The sequence below is a fragment of the Fopius arisanus genome, unplaced genomic scaffold, assembly GCF_000806365.1.
Source record: "Fopius arisanus strain USDA-PBARC FA_bdor unplaced genomic scaffold, ASM80636v1 scaffold00020, whole genome shotgun sequence".
In the NCBI taxonomy this organism is placed as follows: Eukaryota; Metazoa; Arthropoda; class Insecta; order Hymenoptera; family Braconidae; genus Fopius; species Fopius arisanus.
Window position 1 is genome coordinate 1056334 of NW_011887759.1, and position 19806 is coordinate 1076139.

The 19806-nt window shown below is 39.7% G+C and overlaps 7 protein-coding genes across 7 annotated transcripts; 3 read left to right on the forward strand and 4 right to left on the reverse strand.

Annotated features, from left to right (window-relative positions):
- The first annotated feature begins 220 nt into the window (after positions 1-220).
- On the forward strand, positions 221-3154 carry LOC105264321 (alpha-L-fucosidase). Its single transcript, XM_011301129.1, has 6 exons — positions 221-1005; positions 1184-1435; positions 1840-2202; positions 2264-2482; positions 2702-2925; positions 3002-3154. Exons 1-6 carry the CDS (start codon positions 744-746, stop codon positions 3080-3082), a joined length of 1401 nt encoding a protein of 466 aa, XP_011299431.1. The 5' UTR covers positions 221-743; the 3' UTR covers positions 3083-3154.
- Positions 3155-3445: 291 nt separating this feature from the next.
- LOC105264325 (alpha-L-fucosidase-like) lies at positions 3446-5893 on the forward strand. Its single transcript, XM_011301132.1, has 7 exons — positions 3446-3670; positions 3737-4133; positions 4194-4439; positions 4570-4932; positions 4989-5207; positions 5272-5495; positions 5688-5893. Exons 2-7 carry the CDS (start codon positions 3866-3868, stop codon positions 5796-5798), a joined length of 1431 nt encoding a protein of 476 aa, XP_011299434.1. The 5' UTR covers positions 3446-3670; positions 3737-3865; the 3' UTR covers positions 5799-5893.
- On the reverse strand, positions 5815-7885 carry Cndp2 (Cytosolic non-specific dipeptidase 2). Its single transcript, XM_011301131.1, has 3 exons — positions 7649-7885; positions 6193-7546; positions 5815-6020 (listed from the first exon to the last, which is right to left on the reverse strand). Exons 1-3 carry the CDS (start codon positions 7687-7689, stop codon positions 5976-5978), a joined length of 1440 nt encoding a protein of 479 aa, XP_011299433.1. The 5' UTR covers positions 7690-7885; the 3' UTR covers positions 5815-5975.
- A 144-nt stretch (positions 7886-8029) lies between these two features.
- On the forward strand, positions 8030-9917 carry LOC105264323 (leucine-rich repeat-containing protein 59). Its single transcript, XM_011301130.1, has 5 exons — positions 8030-8233; positions 8302-8361; positions 8512-8634; positions 9020-9425; positions 9530-9917. The coding sequence occupies exons 1-5, from the start codon at positions 8141-8143 to the stop codon at positions 9826-9828; spliced, it is 981 nt and encodes a 326-aa protein (XP_011299432.1). The 5' UTR covers positions 8030-8140; the 3' UTR covers positions 9829-9917.
- Positions 9918-9920: 3 nt separating this feature from the next.
- On the reverse strand, positions 9921-12980 carry LOC105264326 (uncharacterized). Its single transcript, XM_011301134.1, has 3 exons — positions 12461-12980; positions 11784-12272; positions 9921-11525 (listed from the first exon to the last, which is right to left on the reverse strand). Exons 1-3 carry the CDS (start codon positions 12495-12497, stop codon positions 10006-10008), a joined length of 2046 nt encoding a protein of 681 aa, XP_011299436.1. The 5' UTR covers positions 12498-12980; the 3' UTR covers positions 9921-10005.
- Positions 12981-13255: 275 nt separating this feature from the next.
- Positions 13256-16077, reverse strand: LOC105264327 (pyruvate dehydrogenase E1 component subunit alpha, testis-specific form, mitochondrial-like). Its single transcript, XM_011301135.1, has 6 exons — positions 15950-16077; positions 15692-15868; positions 14936-15154; positions 14341-14589; positions 13904-14149; positions 13256-13523 (listed from the first exon to the last, which is right to left on the reverse strand). Exons 1-6 carry the CDS (start codon positions 16037-16039, stop codon positions 13374-13376), a joined length of 1131 nt encoding a protein of 376 aa, XP_011299437.1. The 5' UTR covers positions 16040-16077; the 3' UTR covers positions 13256-13373.
- A 647-nt stretch (positions 16078-16724) lies between these two features.
- On the reverse strand, positions 16725-19773 carry LOC105264391 (uncharacterized). The gene is made up of 4 exons (XM_011301227.1): positions 19613-19773; positions 19002-19330; positions 18075-18859; positions 16725-17888 (listed from the first exon to the last, which is right to left on the reverse strand). The coding sequence occupies exons 1-4, from the start codon at positions 19771-19773 to the stop codon at positions 16725-16727; spliced, it is 2439 nt and encodes an 812-aa protein (XP_011299529.1).
- Positions 19774-19806: the final 33 nt, after the last annotated feature.

A 19806-nucleotide genomic window follows, 5' to 3' on the forward strand; every position in this document is an offset into this window, starting at 1 on the left:
ACACCCCAGCATTGCAATAAAAACTTGGTTAATAATAAAAAAACACCCCAGCATTGCAATAAAAACTTGGTTAATAATAAAAAAACACCCCAGCATTGCAATAAAAACTTGGTTAATAAAAAAAAAACACCCCAGCATTGCGTGTTGCGTGTAGTACTGCACCCCAAGAGAGGGAGGGCGTCACACGCAATGGGGGTGTCTGCCCGTCAGTCGACTCGGTAACTGCCCCAGTAGCAATCCCGCTGTCAGAGAGACCAGTTGACAGGGCGAATGTTATTTTCTGCGTTACGAAATTGCTATTCACTGAAATTTTAAAATTTTATAGAGTCACTAAAATTAAACGGTAAAAATGGTTACCAGCTGCAAAATAAAATCAATCAGTGTCAATACAATTATCGAAATCATCCGTTAATGATGAAGAGTACAGATGTTTCATTGAGCTGAGACTCAATCACGAACCTATTCATATTTAAAAATACGTGTAATTTGCGTAATTCGTGAGTGAAAATAAAGCTGAAAATAAACTGATAAACTTACAACTCCCCATCATCGGAGAGCTGTTCAATAATAATGATAAAATTCTAGAAGATAGTACTAGCAAATGAATAAAAAGATCTATCTCGATCAGATTCACCCCTCTTGGTACTCGGGGTCAAGTGATAAGATATTACAAAAACAGATAAATGACAAATTGAGGGATCCAGGCAGCTGCATTCACAAAGAATCGTCATTTCTGGTTTAACATGATGCTGATTCAGATTTTACTAGTGTCTTACCTAATTATCGCGGTGCAATCGGAGTTCGTAACAAATGTAAGTGTAGTCGAGCCTAAAAATTTACAAGGACTACGCGGAGGGATTCGTCGTTACCTTCCAACCTGGGAAAGTCTGGACTCGCGACCGCTCCCCAAGTGGTACGATGAAGCCAAAATCGGTATTTTTATTCACTGGGGAGTCTACAGTGTTCCCAGTTTTCACTCTGAATGGTTCTGGAATCACTGGAAAAGTATACAATTCATAGCAATGATAAAGCACACGTAAAAGTCGATTCCGTCAAATTTTCATAAACAATTATTAAAAATTATGAAAATTTCACAGAATCAATTAATTTCCAGAAGTAAATTTCAAATAATTCAACTAATAGCGGAGATTATTAAATAAATTCATCTCATCGTCACTTACAGCGGATCCGATTGGGGGAGAATTAAAGAAATTCATGAAAAAAAACTACAAGCCACATTTCTCATACCAGGACTTCGCACGTGACTTTACAGCTGAATTCTTTGATCCCAATGAGTGGGCTAAATTGTTCGTAGATTCAGGAGCTAAATATGTGGTTCTTACTAGTAAGCACCACGAGGGTTACACACTCTGGTCCTCAAATTACTCTTTCAGCTGGAATTCCATGGATGTCGGACCCCACAAGGATTTAGTTGGTGAATGCCCTATTTTATTTCCTGTAAAAAGTTTCAAACTAAAAATTTCTCATGTATTTCACTGAGAATTACTGAAATTCCTTATTTAAAAAATAACAATTCACTAACAACTCTTCAATTATCTTATAAAAACCCATAGAAATCAAAGACATTCGAATAAATTAATTTCTAAATATTTATCTAAATCCAAATAATTTATAGAACTCTAATAATAAAAAACTAGACCTCCTTCAAATTTTCAATCAATCTTCAACTTTCATGAATTTTTTTGTAAAAAATCCAGTTTAATATCATTTTCAAAATATCTCTGTGGAACCTCGAGAGATTTGCTGTTTGTCGATCAGTTTTGTCCCTGGCATTAATTTATAATAAATTCATCAAACTCATATGATTAATCGATCCAGGTGAACTAGCAAATGCTATCAGAGCAACAAAAACCCTACGCTTTGGGCTCTACCATTCTTTCTTCGAATGGTACAATCCCTTATATTTGGAAGACAAAAATAATAAATTCAATACCGACAAGTTTATGCAGAACAAAGTTATCCCAGAAATGTACGAAATCGTGGAGAAGTACAAGCCTGAGGTCTTCTGGAGCGACGGCGACGGAGGAACCTCCGAGGAGTACTGGAAATCCAAAGAATTCATTGCTTATCTTTATAATGACAGCCCTGTTAAGGATACTGTTGTTGTTAATGACAGGTGGGGGATAGGAACTGCTTGCAAACACGGAGACTTCTATTCATGTGCTGATAGATACAATCCAGGTAACTCCAGGAGTCAATCACTTGAAAATAATTGATTTTTTGATTATTCATCTTTCCTCAGGACATCTCTTGCCTCATAAATGGGAGAATGCCATGACTATTGATAGGCAGTCGTGGGGATTCCGTCGAAATGCTCGACTAGAGGATTTTTTGACGATTGAGGAACTGGTAAGGGAGCTGGTGAGCACTGTTAGTTGTGGGGGGAATCTACTCGTCAATGTCGGCCCTACCAAGGATGGCATTATCGTTCCTATCTTCCAAGATCGTCTCTTGAGTTTAGGTAAATGAGTCTCTTTCATACAAGAGGTGCTGGGGTAATTTAAACACCCATTAGAAATCGTTCTAGTCTTAATTTTTTTCTACGTCGGAGCAAACAAATTTAAAATAGGATAAGTACAATATCCAATTGGATAGAATAAGAGTGCAAAAAAAATTAGGTGGAGTAATGAGATGAGTAGAAGATGTAATAGCTAATTACCAAACGGTATTTTTTTGATAGGTCGTTGGTTGAAGGTGAATGGTGAAGCAATCTACAACTCTACGCCCTGGTTAATACAGAGTGATACACCAGAAAAAAATGTTTGGTACACATTCCGTGAAGATTTAAAAGCCCTTTATGTGATCATCTTGGAGTGGCCGAGCGACAATATTTTGGAACTTCATGCTGTAAAAATCGTAAAACCAGCAAATTATCAAATGCTGGGTTATCCTGGAACGATTGAAGTTGGAAAAATTTTATTCTCATATTCCATGTATCGTTTAGAGACTCGTTGAAATAATCATTTCTCTCGATTTTCAGCACGACGGAATGAAATTAAAACTACCACCCGCAGCTCACCGAGGACAACCAGCATGGGTTGTGAAGATAAACGAATTATAAAAAAAATATTTGTAAAACGATTTCGATGATCCGCTGGTCGGAAATAAAATCCTGAATTTGTGATTTTTTAAATAATGAATGAATCAATAAAGAACATTAACTATTAAAAATATTCAGTAATTTTTTTCTTGCAATGCGTATTTCACCCATTATATTTCCAAACAAATGGAATATAGCTGTGATTTTTTTTGTGCCATAACTTCTTTTCTGATGAATTATGAATCGGCTCTTGAATGGATCGAAATAATTAAATTTCTACAATGCAGATAAAATTATTGTCAATCTGTTCATTCCGACTGCCTTGAAATTTTATCTGCGTGGAATGCAATGCGCATATGATTCCATCTATCAGCTGTTTTGTCACAACAATGGAAATAAATGCGATAAGTCTCTCGCGATTGCTCAAGGTATTCGCCGGTGGAGTTTACCCTGCAAGCTGCAGCAACTGATACGTCAGAATATTTGAGTAAATAATTGCCCAACTAATAACGTAATATTCTTAATGAGTATTGGATAATTCTAATGATCTCTTAAATAACGAACGTCATTGGAGTAGTCCACAGAATCGTATATCCTTACAATCATCAGGTCAGTAATAGATAACAATTACTCTCGATTTTCAATCAAATAATCAATAAAACCTTTTATTTACAGTGAAATCTCCAGGATCTTGCGATGATTGATATCATGTCACGGATAAGATTATAACAGCGAATATATAAAAACTACTGAACCAGTGATTCCTCCTGAGTCTGCCGACAGGAAAATCTCTTTACAATCAATATGATATTGCGCATATCAATTGCACTTTGTCTCATAGTAGTGGTGCAATCAAAGTGGGATAAGGATATATACATTATCACCAATTACCCAGAGAAGCCTGAAGTTATTTCGAGTGGTTCCACAGGCTCTTTCATCCCAACGTGGGATAGTTTAGATGCCAGAAAAAATCCTGATTGGTTCGACGATGCAAAATTCGGAATTTTTATTCACTGGGGAGTCTTTAGTGTCCCCAGTTTCGGCTCCGAGTGGTTCTGGACTAATTGGAAAGGTGTGTAAAAAGTTATCAATAAATATCTCAGGCACTTGGAACTTGAATATTTATTTGCAGGGGGTTCGTCCATACTCCAGAGCTTTATGAAGAAAAATTACAAGCCAGATTTTTCATATCAGGATTTTGCTAGTGATTTTACTGCGGAATTTTACAATGCCACTGAGTGGGTCGATCTATTTGACGCAGCTGGAGCTAAGTACATTGTTCTGACTAGTAAACATCATGAGGGATATACCCTCTGGCCCTCGAAGTACTCTTTCAGCTGGAATTCGATGGACGTTGGACCGCATCGGGATTTAGTTGGTGATTAAACACATTAGGTTGTCCTTTAATTTTCAGAAGTTTCATTCATGAAGTAGACTCGTCCCCACACTTGCCAATTACACAATTCTAAGGAATTTGTGTTATAAAATCATAATTCATTTGTGTGCAGGTGAATTGGCAGATGCTGTGAGAACAAAAAAAGACATGCATTTTGGCCTTTACCATTCTTTATATGAATGGTTCAATCCACTGTACTTAATAGACAAGTCAAACAACTTCAGTACTGATATTTTCGTTCAGAATAAAGTACTCCCAGAGATCTACGAGATAGTTGAGAAGTACAAGCCTGAGGTACTCTGGAGCGATGGCGACTGGGAAGCTCCAGAGGTCTATTGGAAGTCCAAAGAATTTTTGGTCTGGTTGTTTAACGAGAGCCCAGTCAGAGACACTGTCCTCGTGAATGATCGATGGGGAATTGGCACTGGCTGTAAACACGGGAGTTTCTATAATTGTTTCGACAGATTTAATCCAGGTAATTTCATCATTGTTTTATTTTATCTTCGCTATTGTGATAGGAACAATTTTCAGGAAAACTCTTGAAACACAAGTGGGAGAATGCAATGACAATTGACAGAAAGTCATGGGGATTCCGACGAAATGCTCCTCTTGAGGATTATTATACCACTGAAGCGTTAATCAAGGAGTTAGTGAGCACTGTGAGTTGTGGAGGAAATATTCTGATGAATGTGGGACCCTCGAAGGATGGAGTCATTTCCCCCATCTTTCAAGATCGACTCAGAGCAATCGGTAATTTGTTCCCGCTTTTGAAGTTTAACGAACTTTTTATCGACCTGGATGATTGGATTGCTAGGTCGCTGGTTAAAGACCAATGGTGAGGCGATTTACAAAACTCGACCGTGGACAACTCAGAATGATACAATAACTGGTGATACTTGGTACACAATGAGTGCAGATCGTTTGAACCTGTACGCCATCATCCTTACGTGGCCACAAGATAATGTTCTCAAGCTTGGTGCACTACTTCCTAAGAAAAAATATTTATTCTCCATGCTTGGACTTTCTGAGAGCCTGAAGGTATTACTTTCTCCAAAGGAGCTTAAAAATTTATTGGAATATACTAAAGTTTTTTATTTTATTTATTTATTTATGTTGTTTTTTAAGAATCAGAGTTATCACTAAATACCCGGATAATTATCAATTATTAACATGAGCTGTAGTCATGAGTTATAAAGAAATGGTATATTTATTCTCTTGCCATTATTTCAGTGGACACCAAAGGAGGACAGAATCGATGTGTCTTTACCTACAAATGCTTACAGAGGGGAACCAGGATGGGTCCTGAAAATCAAGGGGCTAGCATCAAGAGATATACATTAAAAATAACAAAGCATTCTGAATTTTGTATTTTTTTTATTAAAAGCGTCTTCGAGACTACTCATTTCCTCTATAAAGCCCATTTTATTAGGAATAAACATTAACAAAAATGTAAAATATATTTCTCATCTTTCAAACTCCCAGGTTATCTCGAGATCCACGTTGCGGTATATCAGTATTTCACAGGCGAGAGACTTCATACAGATATGAACCCAGTAATTTAGTCTGCAACAGAACAGAAGATTTTATTAATGTTAGTTATTGTTTATTCTTGCATCTCTTTGATGTATGCACCGACGAAAAAAATTCTGCGAAAAAGAATTAATTCAGTCTCGCAGAAAAATTCATTGCAGGACTTATGCATGCTAATAAAATTTTTTTTTTAATATCAACTTACACCCTGAATGTAATTATGAATATTGAGCTTCTCATTCTGAGAATGAGCTCCATCGTCTCCACAGCCAACTGGCAATAGCAATACATTTTTTCCAGTGACCTCCTGGAAGGTGAGAGTAACTGGAATGGAGCCTCCCTCCCTCGACAAATCCGGATCGACATGATAAACGTGCTTGGTGGCCTTCCTGGCTGCCATATAATGAGGATGATCTGGATTCTCAGTCCAGGGTCTCCCTCCATGCCCCAAAATGATCCTCATGCTGTTCGGACTTCCTCTCTTCGCCCACTCCTTTTCAAGATGTGCCTTTACTTTGGCCTCAACATCTTCAATTTTCATATCAGGAACGATTCTGATTGAGAATTTACCGACAACTTTCCTCGGTATCACAGTCTTGGCTCCAGGCTCGCTGAAGGCTCCCTCGATCCCATGAATGGAGAGACTGGGCTGCCTCCAACGATGCATTAATAGCTGCGTTTTGTCCTCATTGTGGGCAAGTTTATTGGCACCGACTGACGTCTTGAACTCCTTGACATCGAACTCGATATCCTTGTAACTCGCCAGCTCAGCCTCGGTCAACTTAGCAACGGAATCGTAGATACCCTCAACCTGAATTTTTCCATTGACATCGACCAGAGTATTGAGCAGATAAATAAGATCGCTCATGCCCTCGTGAACGCATCCCCCGAAGGAGCCACTGTGCAGATCAGCCTTGGCGCAGGTAACTTCAAGGTGGAAATAAGTCAAACCACGAAGACCATACGTAATGCAGGGCTTGGTGGTCCCCAACCAGTAATTATCAGAAATGCAAACATAGTCGACATCATTGAGAAAAGAATCCTTCTTCGCCCAGAGAAGTTCATCAAGGCCCTCTGATCCACTCTCCTCCATCCCCTCAAAGACGAATTTCAAGTTCACAGGGAATTCCTCGCCAATGGCCTTGAAAGCCTGAAGAGCATGCAACCAACAGAGAACTGGACCTTTGTCGTCAGTGCTGCCTCTACCAAAGAGCTTGCCATCCTTCTCAATGAGTTCAAAGGGCTCTGTATCCCAGCCATCTTCAATGAGGGCTGGCTGGACGTCCAGGTGTCCATAGATCAGCACTGTCTTCTTTTTTGGATCCTTCGGAAATGATCCTAAGAGAACTGGAGGAAGTGATAGAACTTTACCATCTATAAATGTCTGATTGCCGATGGCAGCCAATTCTGTCTGGGCTCCAAGTGTCTGCATTCTTTCCTGCATCCACTTCATCATCTTTATACAATCTTCACGAGAATCTGGCCATGATGACACAGATTTTATAGCTACAGCTTCACGCAGATTATCAATGTATGTCTTCTTATTCTGGTCGATATACCTGCAACAATGCTGATTGATTATCTCTAAGGTCTAGACAGATATCTTAAGTGCTATTTTTTCATGTTGAATTTCAAGATGAAACGATTATGAAAATATTTACCCATAAAGTTTTTGCAGCACAGCGGGCACTTCTGACGCCATGACTACGTTTTTTTCAGTTTCTTACTCTTCGTGAAAACTCGAGAGCGAAATTGTCGGATATGAGCTGCTAAATGCGTTTAAAAGCAGAGGCGTTGGCACTGCAGTCTATATATGGCTAATTAATCTTATCAATTCCTATCACCGAGGCGGGGCTTGAACACAAATGTTCAAACTCTTAATGATTACACATGAATGTGGGAATGGACGGTGACGCCAATGTTTGCCGGTGATTATGATGATGAGGGCTACTTACATCTGCTTTTATTTTGTGTTGTCAAATTTTTACTTGTGTTGAACGTCGATACATGAAAAACTGCCTGCAACATTCTTGCTTACGTGGGCATCAAGGTTATCGCTTTACCGGTTAGACGTTTAATGAATGCTCAGGAGTTTGGAGCAATTCATTGACAACTAGTAATTATTTTTCATTTATCTTTTACTTCACGTGAAAATGGCAATTAAGATCAAAGTTAAAGATAAACTGGAAGACGAGACACTGGATCTGAGCGGATGTGAGCTTAAAGATGTACCTGTTAAAGAGATTGTAAGTAAGCAGATGCATCTTGTATTCTATTTTTGAAGAATTTGTATGTACTGTTTGTTTTGTTTCAGTCAACCATTAAAAAGGCCTCACACTTGGATTTGTCGTATAATCTGTTGGTATCCATTCCTGTGAGTATTAATTCGAATGAATAATCATCGAGCAGATTTCATTTTTTCAATTTAGATCAGTATTAAAATTCCTATCACTCGGAATTAATCAAAGTCATTTTATACATTTGTTTATTATTTGCCTAACATCTAATGTGTTTTTTTTTGCAGCAAACTATTGTTACTTTAAGCCACATTGTTACACTGGATCTCAGTAAAAATATGTTGACTGAAATACCTAAGAATATTGGAGAGATGAAACAATTGAAGCATTTGGACTTGTACAGCAACCAGGTGAATAGCAGGTCCTTTTATTTACTGAATTCAATCATTTATCAATTTTTTATATCATCTTTTTTTTTATAAAAAAATATCTGTGAAATCATGCTTTAATCTCGTGTTTCGTGTGAAGTGTAACATTTAATGCCTGAAATTTATTTTAATCAATAAAAAAATCAGATCGATCAATTTTTTGACGCGTCATATATAAAATAATAATCCACTATTATCCAAAGGAGTTCTTGCATTTATTTATGAGCAAAGAATGGTTGATGAAATAACAATATTGATAGTGAGATTAACTAAGATAATAAGGAGTCGGTTCGATTTTAAACAATTTTTCTCCTGCAATTAGAAATTGATTAGAAATTTCGTATTGATTGAGAATGTTTGTCTGTAGATCAGTAGATTACCCTTGAGCATGGGGGATTTAAAGAATCTTAAATGGCTGGATTTAAAAGACAATCCATTGACAGCTGCTGTTGCGGTTGTAGCCGGCCCATGCAACAATACCATCCAATGCCAACAGTGTGCTCGTAGTATCGTTTCATACCTGAAGTATATTCGACTAGAAGTCGATGAAGAGAAAAAAAGAAGAAATGACGCATTGACAGCTGCCACTGCACCTGTTGCAACGAGTAAAAACGAGAGCAAGAAGAAGAAGAAGACGAATAATTCCAAGGATGAGAAACAGAATCAGAAGAAGGCTGATATGAAGCTTCCAGCAAGTCACCAAATTGTTACGCCTCACAGAACTCAGTCCAATGGTCAGAGCAAGAGCAAATCGAATGAATCATCATCAAGAGGTGAATCATCAATTTATTTATACACGAGAAGAAATTGAACAATTCTCGGGTGTTATCATTCTTTCTCCTCTGACTCATTTCACTGTTTGATATTATGATTTTAGGTGTTTACAAGAGCCTCTGCGGGATAGTCTTTCCGATCGTCAAATTTATTATTTTCTCGGGACTTTTAGCAGTCTTCGCGATAATTCTCCTCCCAAGGTTTAATCAACCTCTCTCCGATCAATTTACCACGTATCTCCAGGTTCAAACAAAACTGCCAGTAAAAGAGTATCAGGAAATAGGAATTAAAACGTTCGATGCATCTTCAGAGATCCTAGTGAGACTCTTAAACCGGACAAAAACATTAGCATCAGAAATATTCGCTAAAATGATCGAAGGGAGCAATTGTTGCAGTAAATAATAAAAAAAACTGAAACAAACTGAAGCTCTCCCGCGAATGAAAATTGCCTTGTAATTGTCAGCTCAATAAAATTAAATGCAATAATATAATTTATTAGAAAAACAAATTTTATTATCGAAATAAAATTAACATCACTTACTACTGCCTTAATTCACTAATCACTCAATAATTAATGAATCAATGACCATCATCCCTATTGATATGTGGAATTGGTGGTTTTCCAGTGATATTCAAGGCGTGTTCCATTTTACTCTTAAGTTTGTGAAATTTATTGACTTTAGGATCGTTTCCATCCTCTCCCGATTCTCCCCCTTCGAGCTTCTCTTCACTCTCATTTTTCCTCAGTCCATTCTTCTCGTTATTCCTCTTGCCACTGGAGAATTTACTCCAGGCCTTAGTCACTGTGTTAACAGCCCTCTCAGAGGATGAGGAGGAGCATGCAGAGTCGCGTTGCCTCGCTCTGAACTGATCCCGAATGGCAACATCATCGTAGATGTCTTCCTCACACGTCACGTTCAATTGTCGGGGGTCAATTGGGTCTTGAGCCTTGGGCACTTGGTAATGCTCAAGCTCACAATTATCATTGTTGGAAGATGATTCAACTCGTTCGTTCTCACGCATGTGGCCGATGTCGTCGTAAATCTCCTCTTCGATTGGACTCGAGAAAACTGGACGAGGAGCTGGAGGGCACGTGTAATTTTCTTGTTCCTCGTTTGTATCCAACCCAGGGGAAATTCCTCTTACATCATCGTACGTTGGAAGCTCCAGGTCGACGATCCTCGGAGATTCGATTACACTCAGTTCCTCCTTTTTTTTATGGTCTTCTTTCTTGGGGGATTCTCTCTGGCGTTTGAATCTGTCGAAGAATGATTTCTTCTTCGGGGATTCCCTCGAGTTCTCCTTCTTTGACTCTGCTGATCCCACTTCGTCGTATGTCTCCAATTGTTCATCGGAACTCTTGAGATTTTTATTTGAATTTAAATTTGCCTCTGACGTCGAATTGGCCTGGATGTCGTCGTACACTTCCAGGTCTGTCTTCTCCACTGGAGGAGGAATTTTGTTGTGTGGATGAGCGGGCTTGAGATTGATGTACGTCATACCGTCCTGCATGTCTTCAATCGTGTAGTATATATCGTCCTTTCCCTCGGCGATATCCTCAGGTGCGAGAACGGGGGACACAGGAGTCTGAGGGAGTGATGGAAGCCTCCGGGGAATTCTGGCGGGGAGAGGAGGTGGACTCGAGACAGTCTTCGCTATTTTTTCTTGGGGTTTCTCGTCTTTGTCCACTCCCTTTTGCTCCTTCGGTTTTTCCACGAATTTCCCTCCCTTTGAGGTCTCTCCCAATTGGCCAATGTCCTGGTACTGCTCCTCGGAGATGGTGGAATTTGAGTCGAAACTGGGTACTAGTTGCTCCAGGAGAGTTTTCTGCATCTCCGTATTAGATTTATCAGTCTGAACGCCAGTCCCTATACGATTTATCGCCGCTACCCACTGCTCCATGTCCTTCGGCGCTCGTCCGATGTACTGGAGCGTTTTGCTTCCTGGACAGAAGATCTCGAAGGCTGATTTCGACCGGTCAGAGTCACCGATCAGGAGACTAGGAGCTGGACGGGCTGAAAAGCCACGAATTGAGGAGATCTCTCTGGGTTTTTTCGAGTCTTTATTATCGTAGATGAGCAAGTAAGTACCAACCAGGCCTGGAAAATACATGACACATACCATTTCAATTCAACTTTGTCTCTGACATTTCAACAAATTCCGAACCATGTACCTAAACCATGTGACCACACAGTTTCTCATAATTAGAAAAATTGTTATTCGAAACATGCCAATTGTCGATTAAAATTATTATATATATTAGTTTCGATGTTATCCTGATTGAATCGTAGTATAAAAAAATGAGAGCAAGATGGCACTCGTTTTAAATTGATTGAATCAAGTTTTTTGGCCCTTACCAACCCAACACGGTCGTTCTCGCAGCACAACTTTCATGAAAATATTCCTCTCGTCTCGCAATTGCTGCAGTGGTCCCCACTTGTAACATTTACTCTTCGTCTGTTCGGCCGAAAAAGCACTGTAAATTGTCTTGAGCTGCTCATCAGGCTCATCCTGATCTTTCCTCTCAATCGCCACCGGAGGACTCGGACTCGCAAAACTCTCGTACTCATTCTGACACTCCGAGGGCTTTTCCACTAGTGGAGGTTGATGGTCAGCATCAATATATTCTGTTAAATTATTTTCATCTAAATTCTTCAGCTTCGGAAGTATCAGCCCCTTTCCCTTTCCCTTTCCCGGCTTCATCTCCAGATATGGCTCGGGTGAGGTCGACTTAGGAATATGAACTCCTAGACTCGTTCTCGATCTTCTGAGCAAATCAGATCGAATATTCTCCAGTGAATCCGGTAGCTTAGCATCGCACAATGTTTCCAAGAACTCCACGAGCTCTAAAAATATCCCAAATAAAAAACTTGAGTCGAAACACTTGAACACAGAATACAAAAATATTTTCAAGATTTGTCTGCATCAGTAAAAACGCTACTGAATTCATTGAAATAAATGCATCAAGGTTCTCGTTTGCTGTAGGTAAAAGTAAATACAGGTAATGAAGATAGTGAATGTTGAATAAACTCACCGCGAAGTACGTTGACTAGATCATCATCAATGGCCATCTCCAATAATATTTACTAAATCCTCACAGGTGATAATCCTCGAACCCACGTCATTGACACACAACCCATCCACATAACTGAGAGTCGGTATAAAACACTGCCGACTCATGCAATTCATACATTACTTAGCTTCAATATGTCTTCATCAGCGATAATAACTCGAGTGAAATACAATATTTTCATCAAACAGAGGATTGAGGTTTGCACCGGATGCCGGGACCGATAAAATCCCCGGTATTCCCTGTTTATCAGTAACCCTGACGTCCGGAAGTCCTTCGATAGTCTTTATTAATTTCATGAAGAGCGGACAACGCCTCTCGTTCCCGTCATCTCCGCTATTTTAATTGACATCGATAACACCGCCTCATTAGTAGATTAATCAGTCGTTCTAGTACCGAGTCTTCACTTACGAAAACAACACTAAGTGACGTATTTAAAATAATAATAAATTAAGAGAGAGTTGATGCACTTGTCGCAGGCGTTGACTCTCACATAATAAGAAACGAGACACGCGAGGTGCGTTTACTCAGCGCGACTCCCGCTGAGAGAAAAAATATGAGAAAAAAAATCAAAATTATGGGTGAGGGAAGAAGAAAAAAGCCCATCACCACAACTGGCCTCACGAAAGATTCATACGTCACACGTAACACAGAAACGTCTCGGTATGCAGTCAAGTACTTCTCATCCCTTCTCCTCATTTCTAATGTACATCTACGTTATACTATTGCACATTGGTATGACTCAGGCGAGGCTTTTTAATTCGTGTCAAGTACTGACGTCTTCTAATACATCGTATAACGTTTTTTCGATTGATTGTTTCAAATTGTCAATCAACTATTGGCCATTTATTTCGTTGGGTATGCATCACTTGCCAAATTAGTGCAGCTCCCACGGAATTTTCCCACGTGTCTTCTCCAGTGGCTTCACGTACAGCGACGATGCTATGTCTTCGGGTTCCGGCCACGGATCTGATTTCGCTTGCTCTAGTTCATCGTCCACTTGCTTATTTGTCGTTTTTTGCAGCTCCTGGTTACAATCAAGGAATCGGGGAATAGCTCGGTTTGAAAAAAAATTATATTTTAACGGTGAATATAATTCGCCAGGGAAAAATCATGAAATTTCCAGCTTCACTGAGAATTCAGGGAAATTCCGATATTTCAACGGGCAGGAACACCGGAATTCCTTTACTTATTAAAATTTCCAATTGCATCGAGTTCATCAAAATTGAAAATTTCATTAATTCTTCTTCTTAAGGGTATTATACACCCATACATAGATAAAAATTACGTTTTTTAATTCTTCCGGAATACTTACTCTGGGATTGAAATTCCACCACGAAAATTCAGTTGAACATTTATAGCAGTAATTAATTAGTAATTAATTAGCACATAACCGTAAGTTCTTACCGCAATTTCGGATTCTGTCATTAGATTATTGGAGACTGAGAATTTAATGAGGAGTTCTATCGGGTCCTGATTCTCCTGGACACCTTTTATTTCGTCTCGACTGCGATAGGCCGTTCCAGGATCACTCATACTGTGACCGAAGTACCGGTATGTCTCAAACTCGATTATTATTGGGCCTTTTTTCAGGGCATGATCCCGAGCGAATTTACAGACCTCACGGACTTCCAGAAGATTCATTCCATCTGCCTAATGAGCAACTGATTCTTTTAGTTAATCTTTAATGACTTGTCGAGCTGAATTTTTCCTTCGAATTTTAGAATTATCTCAGGATTTTTTTTTAAATGGTCACTGACGTGTCGTAAAGTTGTCTTCTCTGACTAAAATTGAGAGAAAATCTAGCCGCATCTTAAGGACTAGGCGAGAGTTAGTATCAGTACCTTAATTCCTGGAATACTATCTCCTCGGGTATAAAACGCAGGATTAGCAGAGTGACGGTCTACAGAAGTTCCCATTCCATAGCGATTATTCTCGCAAATGAATACAGCAGGGAGATTCCACAATTTGGACATGTTCCAGGCTTCGTAGATTTGCCCTTGAGAAGCTGCACCATCTCCATAGAGAGTGAAGCAGACATTTGCCTCGCCTTTATATTTATGGGCAAAAGCGATTCCAGCACCGATAGGAACCTAATCGACAAAAAATATTAATTGTGTTATGACTCATTCTCTCAGCTACAGTGTCATTTTCAATTATTCAAGTTTCAATTCTATTTTAATTCCAGAAGCCTACTAAATAGCGAATTTCTGGGGAAATGATAAATAATTAATTATTTTATCCTGAAAATTCGATAGAAAAGATATCACAAAAGATATCACAAAAAATATTGTTCTATAGGCACAAGATTTTAAGACCGATGAGAGTCCAAAAAAAGGAATTCCCGCGATTATATTGAAATGCACTATTATTACACTATTATTACACTATTATTACACTATTATTACACTATTATTACACTATTCTTACTGAACTCACCTGTCCCCCCACTATTCCATCTCCACCGTAAAATCCCTTGGCGTACATGTGCATTGATCCCCCTTTACCACTTGCAACACCAGTTTTACGTCCCATTAATTCGGCCAACACATTTCGCGCAGATACTCCGAAGACGCACGCGATTCCGTGACAACGGTATGCCGTTATTACCGAATCACCATCGTCCAGGGACATCTTCAGACCAACTGCCACCGCTTCCTTCAAGTTCATGACATTTTTGGGTCAATTAATTCTGGCAGATTCAGGCTCTTCTAAAACAAACTTCAATTCAACCATATACTCTTAATAAATAACTCTCCTCCCTAGCTAGAAAACAGATTGTGATTCCACGATTTTTCGAATTATTAATTTCTTGTGTTGACATGTTTTTATTTAATTTATTGCAGCTGCTATTATTATCCAATTCAATATACATCTATTATTATTATCGATTTTTTCCCACTTGAAATAATTATTAGAATAATTATTAAGAATCCTAATAAATTAATAGATTATTAATTCATGTAAAAAATATTAACAAAAATATTGCAAGTAGAATAATTAATATCAGTGCCTGGACCTGAAGATGAAGATATTAAAAAATCCGTTTCAAAAGAAATATCTGAAATTTTGCGAAGGCTGAGGAGAATTGAACGGAGGGAAATGTCACGTACAATTGTACTATTCAGTCTGTTTTACTTTAGGGCTTTTTAATATTTTATATTGAGTGAGATTAGTTGGATTGATAGATGATACCTGTCCTGAATATAAATGAAGGAAGCCGTTTATGAAACGAGCCAGATAGAGTTCAGCTGCTTTCCTCTCCATCCGACGGATGTACATCATCATCTTAAGTGCTGAAGTGGCTTCCTCTAGAGTTATGGTTACCGATTCTGCTGGGGATTTATCTAGTTTGAACAGATGTCCGAATTTCTAGAAAAATTAAAAACGTATTTGAATTCAATGAACCCGTGTCACCTAGAAATTCAAAACAATTCCGTTATTTATTTTTACCAGATTCATGGTGGCTTCCTTAGCGGCAGCATTAGTGGTGGTCCGACTGAAAAATCGGGGAAGTTGGAGAAGAAATTTTCCTCGCAACATAATTCCTTCAATATTTTTTGGTTAATATTCAATTTCGTTACTGCCTACTCCTCACAATTTCTTTTGTTTCAAACATAACTTTTTTTTCTTTATATTTCTCGGCTAAGACTCCAGATGAATCCAGTAACCAATTCATAAAGTGAAATAAATATATTTTTACCATTTTATTAAATATAAATAGATATCAGAAATTATAGACTTTACAAATAACATGAAAAGATTCTTTCTACAAATCCGAGTTAAAGAATTAATCACCAGATGATTACACTTATTAGACATTACGACGTAAATATGAAGTTTAAATAATCTATTTAATAGAATATTTTATTTACAAACTTTTCTCTTGGTTCCTTCAATTCCTGTTTATTTTCCTTATTATATCCATCCGTAAGAATCAATTTCTCACCTGAATCCGAAGGGGCGGACCAGTTGAAACCCCTAAAAAATTCCGCCATCAAGAACATTCTTGAAAGTGTTGCCCACCACAAGCCCAAAATGCCAAAGCGAGAAAAATCGTTTAACTTGTCTCCGCAGTGATAGCATTTCCTCCCCAAGTCGTTTAAACTCGTCACGCGATTCGATTTCGACGCTAAGATTCTAGAAATTCATTGCGGATTATATCGATCCCCCATGGTACAAAAAAGTTCTACAAAACTGTTTACGAATCCCCGTCATCCTGGAATCTTCAGATTTCCCCAGTGAAAACGATCCGCTGCACTCTCGGGGGATATAAAACCCGGCGAGTCCACGGATCGGTGTGAAAAATCCGAAATTTACAGGATTTGCATCTGGCAGCGTGAAGAAGAAAAGCAGCGGACTGTTCCCACCATCTCCTGGCGTCGGTTCGCCTTGTCTCTCGTACTTGAGCACTGAGAGAGCACTCGTTCCTCGCAATTCGTTGACTATACTTAGGACAGGACAGCCTGTCCCTTCCCCAGGAGAATCCACTGGAGGCGTCATCAACAGACGTTCTCCTGGTGCCTCGGTTATCGGACCTCAATATGAACGCGTGAGTTGGAGCTGTTATCCTCCCCCAACTGATACTCTTCTTTCCCTTCCTCTTCTTCTTCCTTCCACCACCTGGGCTCTTGGGCTCGTCCTTTGGGGGCTCCGGATGCTCTGGACTCTTGGGCTTCGTATTGGGATCTCCGAAGAGGCCCCGAGACTCAGCGACCTTGATCATGAAAAGGGAATTGAACTGCATCATCTCCTTGCGTCTCACCAGCCCCAGGTAACAGCCATTCTCATCCTCAGGGATTGTTACACTCGATTCGTCGACATTCAGATCAGCCATACGACCGATCTCAAACAGATCACTATCGGGAACATGAATATCCGTGACAACAGCTATTTCCTCGTCTTCCTCTTCCTCGTGAGAGCGACTTTTTGAGTCCTGATGCATCGACGATTGCTTTCCAATTCTCGAAGATCTCCCAGCACTTTTCGGACTAGTGTCCTTCGGTGTTCTTCGCTTTGTATGCTCTTTTGCGTACTTGTCTGTTGCTATTCCATTGGCGTAATCGACCACTTGCTCCACCATCTCCGTCGTTTCTGAGGGTAGAACGCTGTGCACTTGGTAAATCAGGAGTTGAACATTCGGTCTCATCAGAGCGTATTTCAGACTGGAGAGCTGCTCTGCGAGGAGTCGCTTCGGTCTCTCCAATTGAGACTTGTCGTCAATGGTCGTCAGGGATTCTAGGAGATCAGTGTCACCTCCACGTGCTACTGACAGGTCCACTATGTCTCTGATTCCTGTGTAGCTGCATGGAGGAGTGGCCAGGACTATCGTAGCTCGTTCCATCTCAGAGAAACCGGGAGCCTCCGAGTATTTCTCAGCAAATATTCGAACCTGCAGCAATTCCATTCATCATATTTTAAAATATATATGATGATAGATAACCATATGAATGAAAAAAAAAACACTTTAAATTATTTTTTTTATCGATATTCATCAGAATTCAATTAATTTTTCAATTCTTCTCGTTTTTAAAGTTTCTCAAAAGAGTTTTTCTTCTAAATTTATTTTTCAACGAACCTCGCGCTCCGTGAAGCCCAACTCCTGCAGATAATTCTCGTACTCGGCTCGCTGAAGACTTGCTCCAAAAGCTAGTAGCCTGCCAGCATCTTCGATATCCGCAAAAAGTCCTGCGAGGTAGCCCGTGTGTCTTGGAGCAATGGGATGTGTGAGGATTATTGGGCCGCACAATTTTCCCTTGTTGACAGCACGCACCAGCGCAGCGGCTCCCAGACAGAGAGTTCTCTCCAAAAAAATAAAACTCTTTCTCTCTACTAACGTCGACATGGCGATTCTCTCCCGAGTTCTCTCTCGAAAATTCACGACCTTGGGGCATACCGGGTCGAATATATAACTGTCATCCCCCAGATCTTCGTTGCTGATGGCCAATCTCAGATTTAGCTTCGACATCTCGCTGATGAAATCGGTTTTATTGGGAATCTTCAGTGTGTTGACCCATCCCGAAGCTATTGCATTCTCATCCGTCCAGGAAACTCCGGTGGAGTTCCTCAAGTGGATGGGCAGCAGGTGCTCTAAGGTGAGGGCAGATCCTCCGATTCGCAATCGCGAAACACTCGCAGCCAAGCGCGTTTTTCTCTCGACGAGGGCATCCTCTATGTCTTGGATGCCAGCTTCCTTGAATGCATTGTCTCGAGCTTCTTGAATTGCCACCTGGGGACTCCGTGAGAACTTCCTCCCCTGCATGTCATACAGCAACAACCAGACGATTCTGTCTCGACTCCTGAAGGTGCGGTACTTTTTCCAGAAATCCGAGTCTTCTAGAGTTTGGTTCAGTACTTGTTTATCTAAAAACATCCAAATGAATCGTCCAAAATAAATTCTGCGTCCGTTTCATAGGTATCGATCAGGAGTTATTGAAACTTAAAAAAATCGATCAAAAAGAGTGAGTAGTTCCTGAAGACGGGCAATATTGTTCTGTGGACTTACATCTGAGAACATCGTAAGTCAGTCCGAATACTCGTCTCATTTCTGCCTCATCTGTAAACGCAATCACTTGCGATAAGAACCTTTTCTGAAGGACTTTGGCAGCCAATAGAATGTCATTGACTCTCCACAAAGGTTCGATTACTTCATCTGTCATCGATCCCGTGTCCACGGAGGAATCAAATTGATCTACACTTCGTCTCTTGACATCCACCCAAAAGGACATGCTTGAACCAGTGGGTTCCCACTCAAAAGTCTTCGACAGGGACATCTGCTTGAACATCACGGTTCTCGGTTCTTCAAGGGTCTCTCCTTCCTCCCCCATCCTCAATCTACGGGGAAATAAATTTTCACGAAAATTCTCCTAGAACCGCGAAAATAAAATTCAATACCGGCACCTCAACAGCTCTTTTCTATCTGTTGTTTTAAAAAACAAAATGAACAATGAAAGGAACTAATGAAAAAATGTACGAAATTTTATATGAAAAATCTTCCACCGCGTATAAAAATCAAATGTGGAAATACATTGCTTTGAATTGCGTTATTTGTCCATGAAGTAGATATTGTTGTTGATGTGTAAATCATGGTTTTCAGTGAAATTTGATCTTCCTCACGTGATTTCCAGTCCAGAATCGATTTCTCGTTGGAGATCGACTAGACGATAGTACACCTGATACCTCCATTCCTCGTTACTGGGTAAAACTAGGGCCTCCAGCTCTTTTTCACGGTCTTCCTCCTCGGTAGACTCCGCTTTTTCTTTCCACCTCGACAGCATGACTTTGAACACTTTGGCGTAAACCCCGAAGAG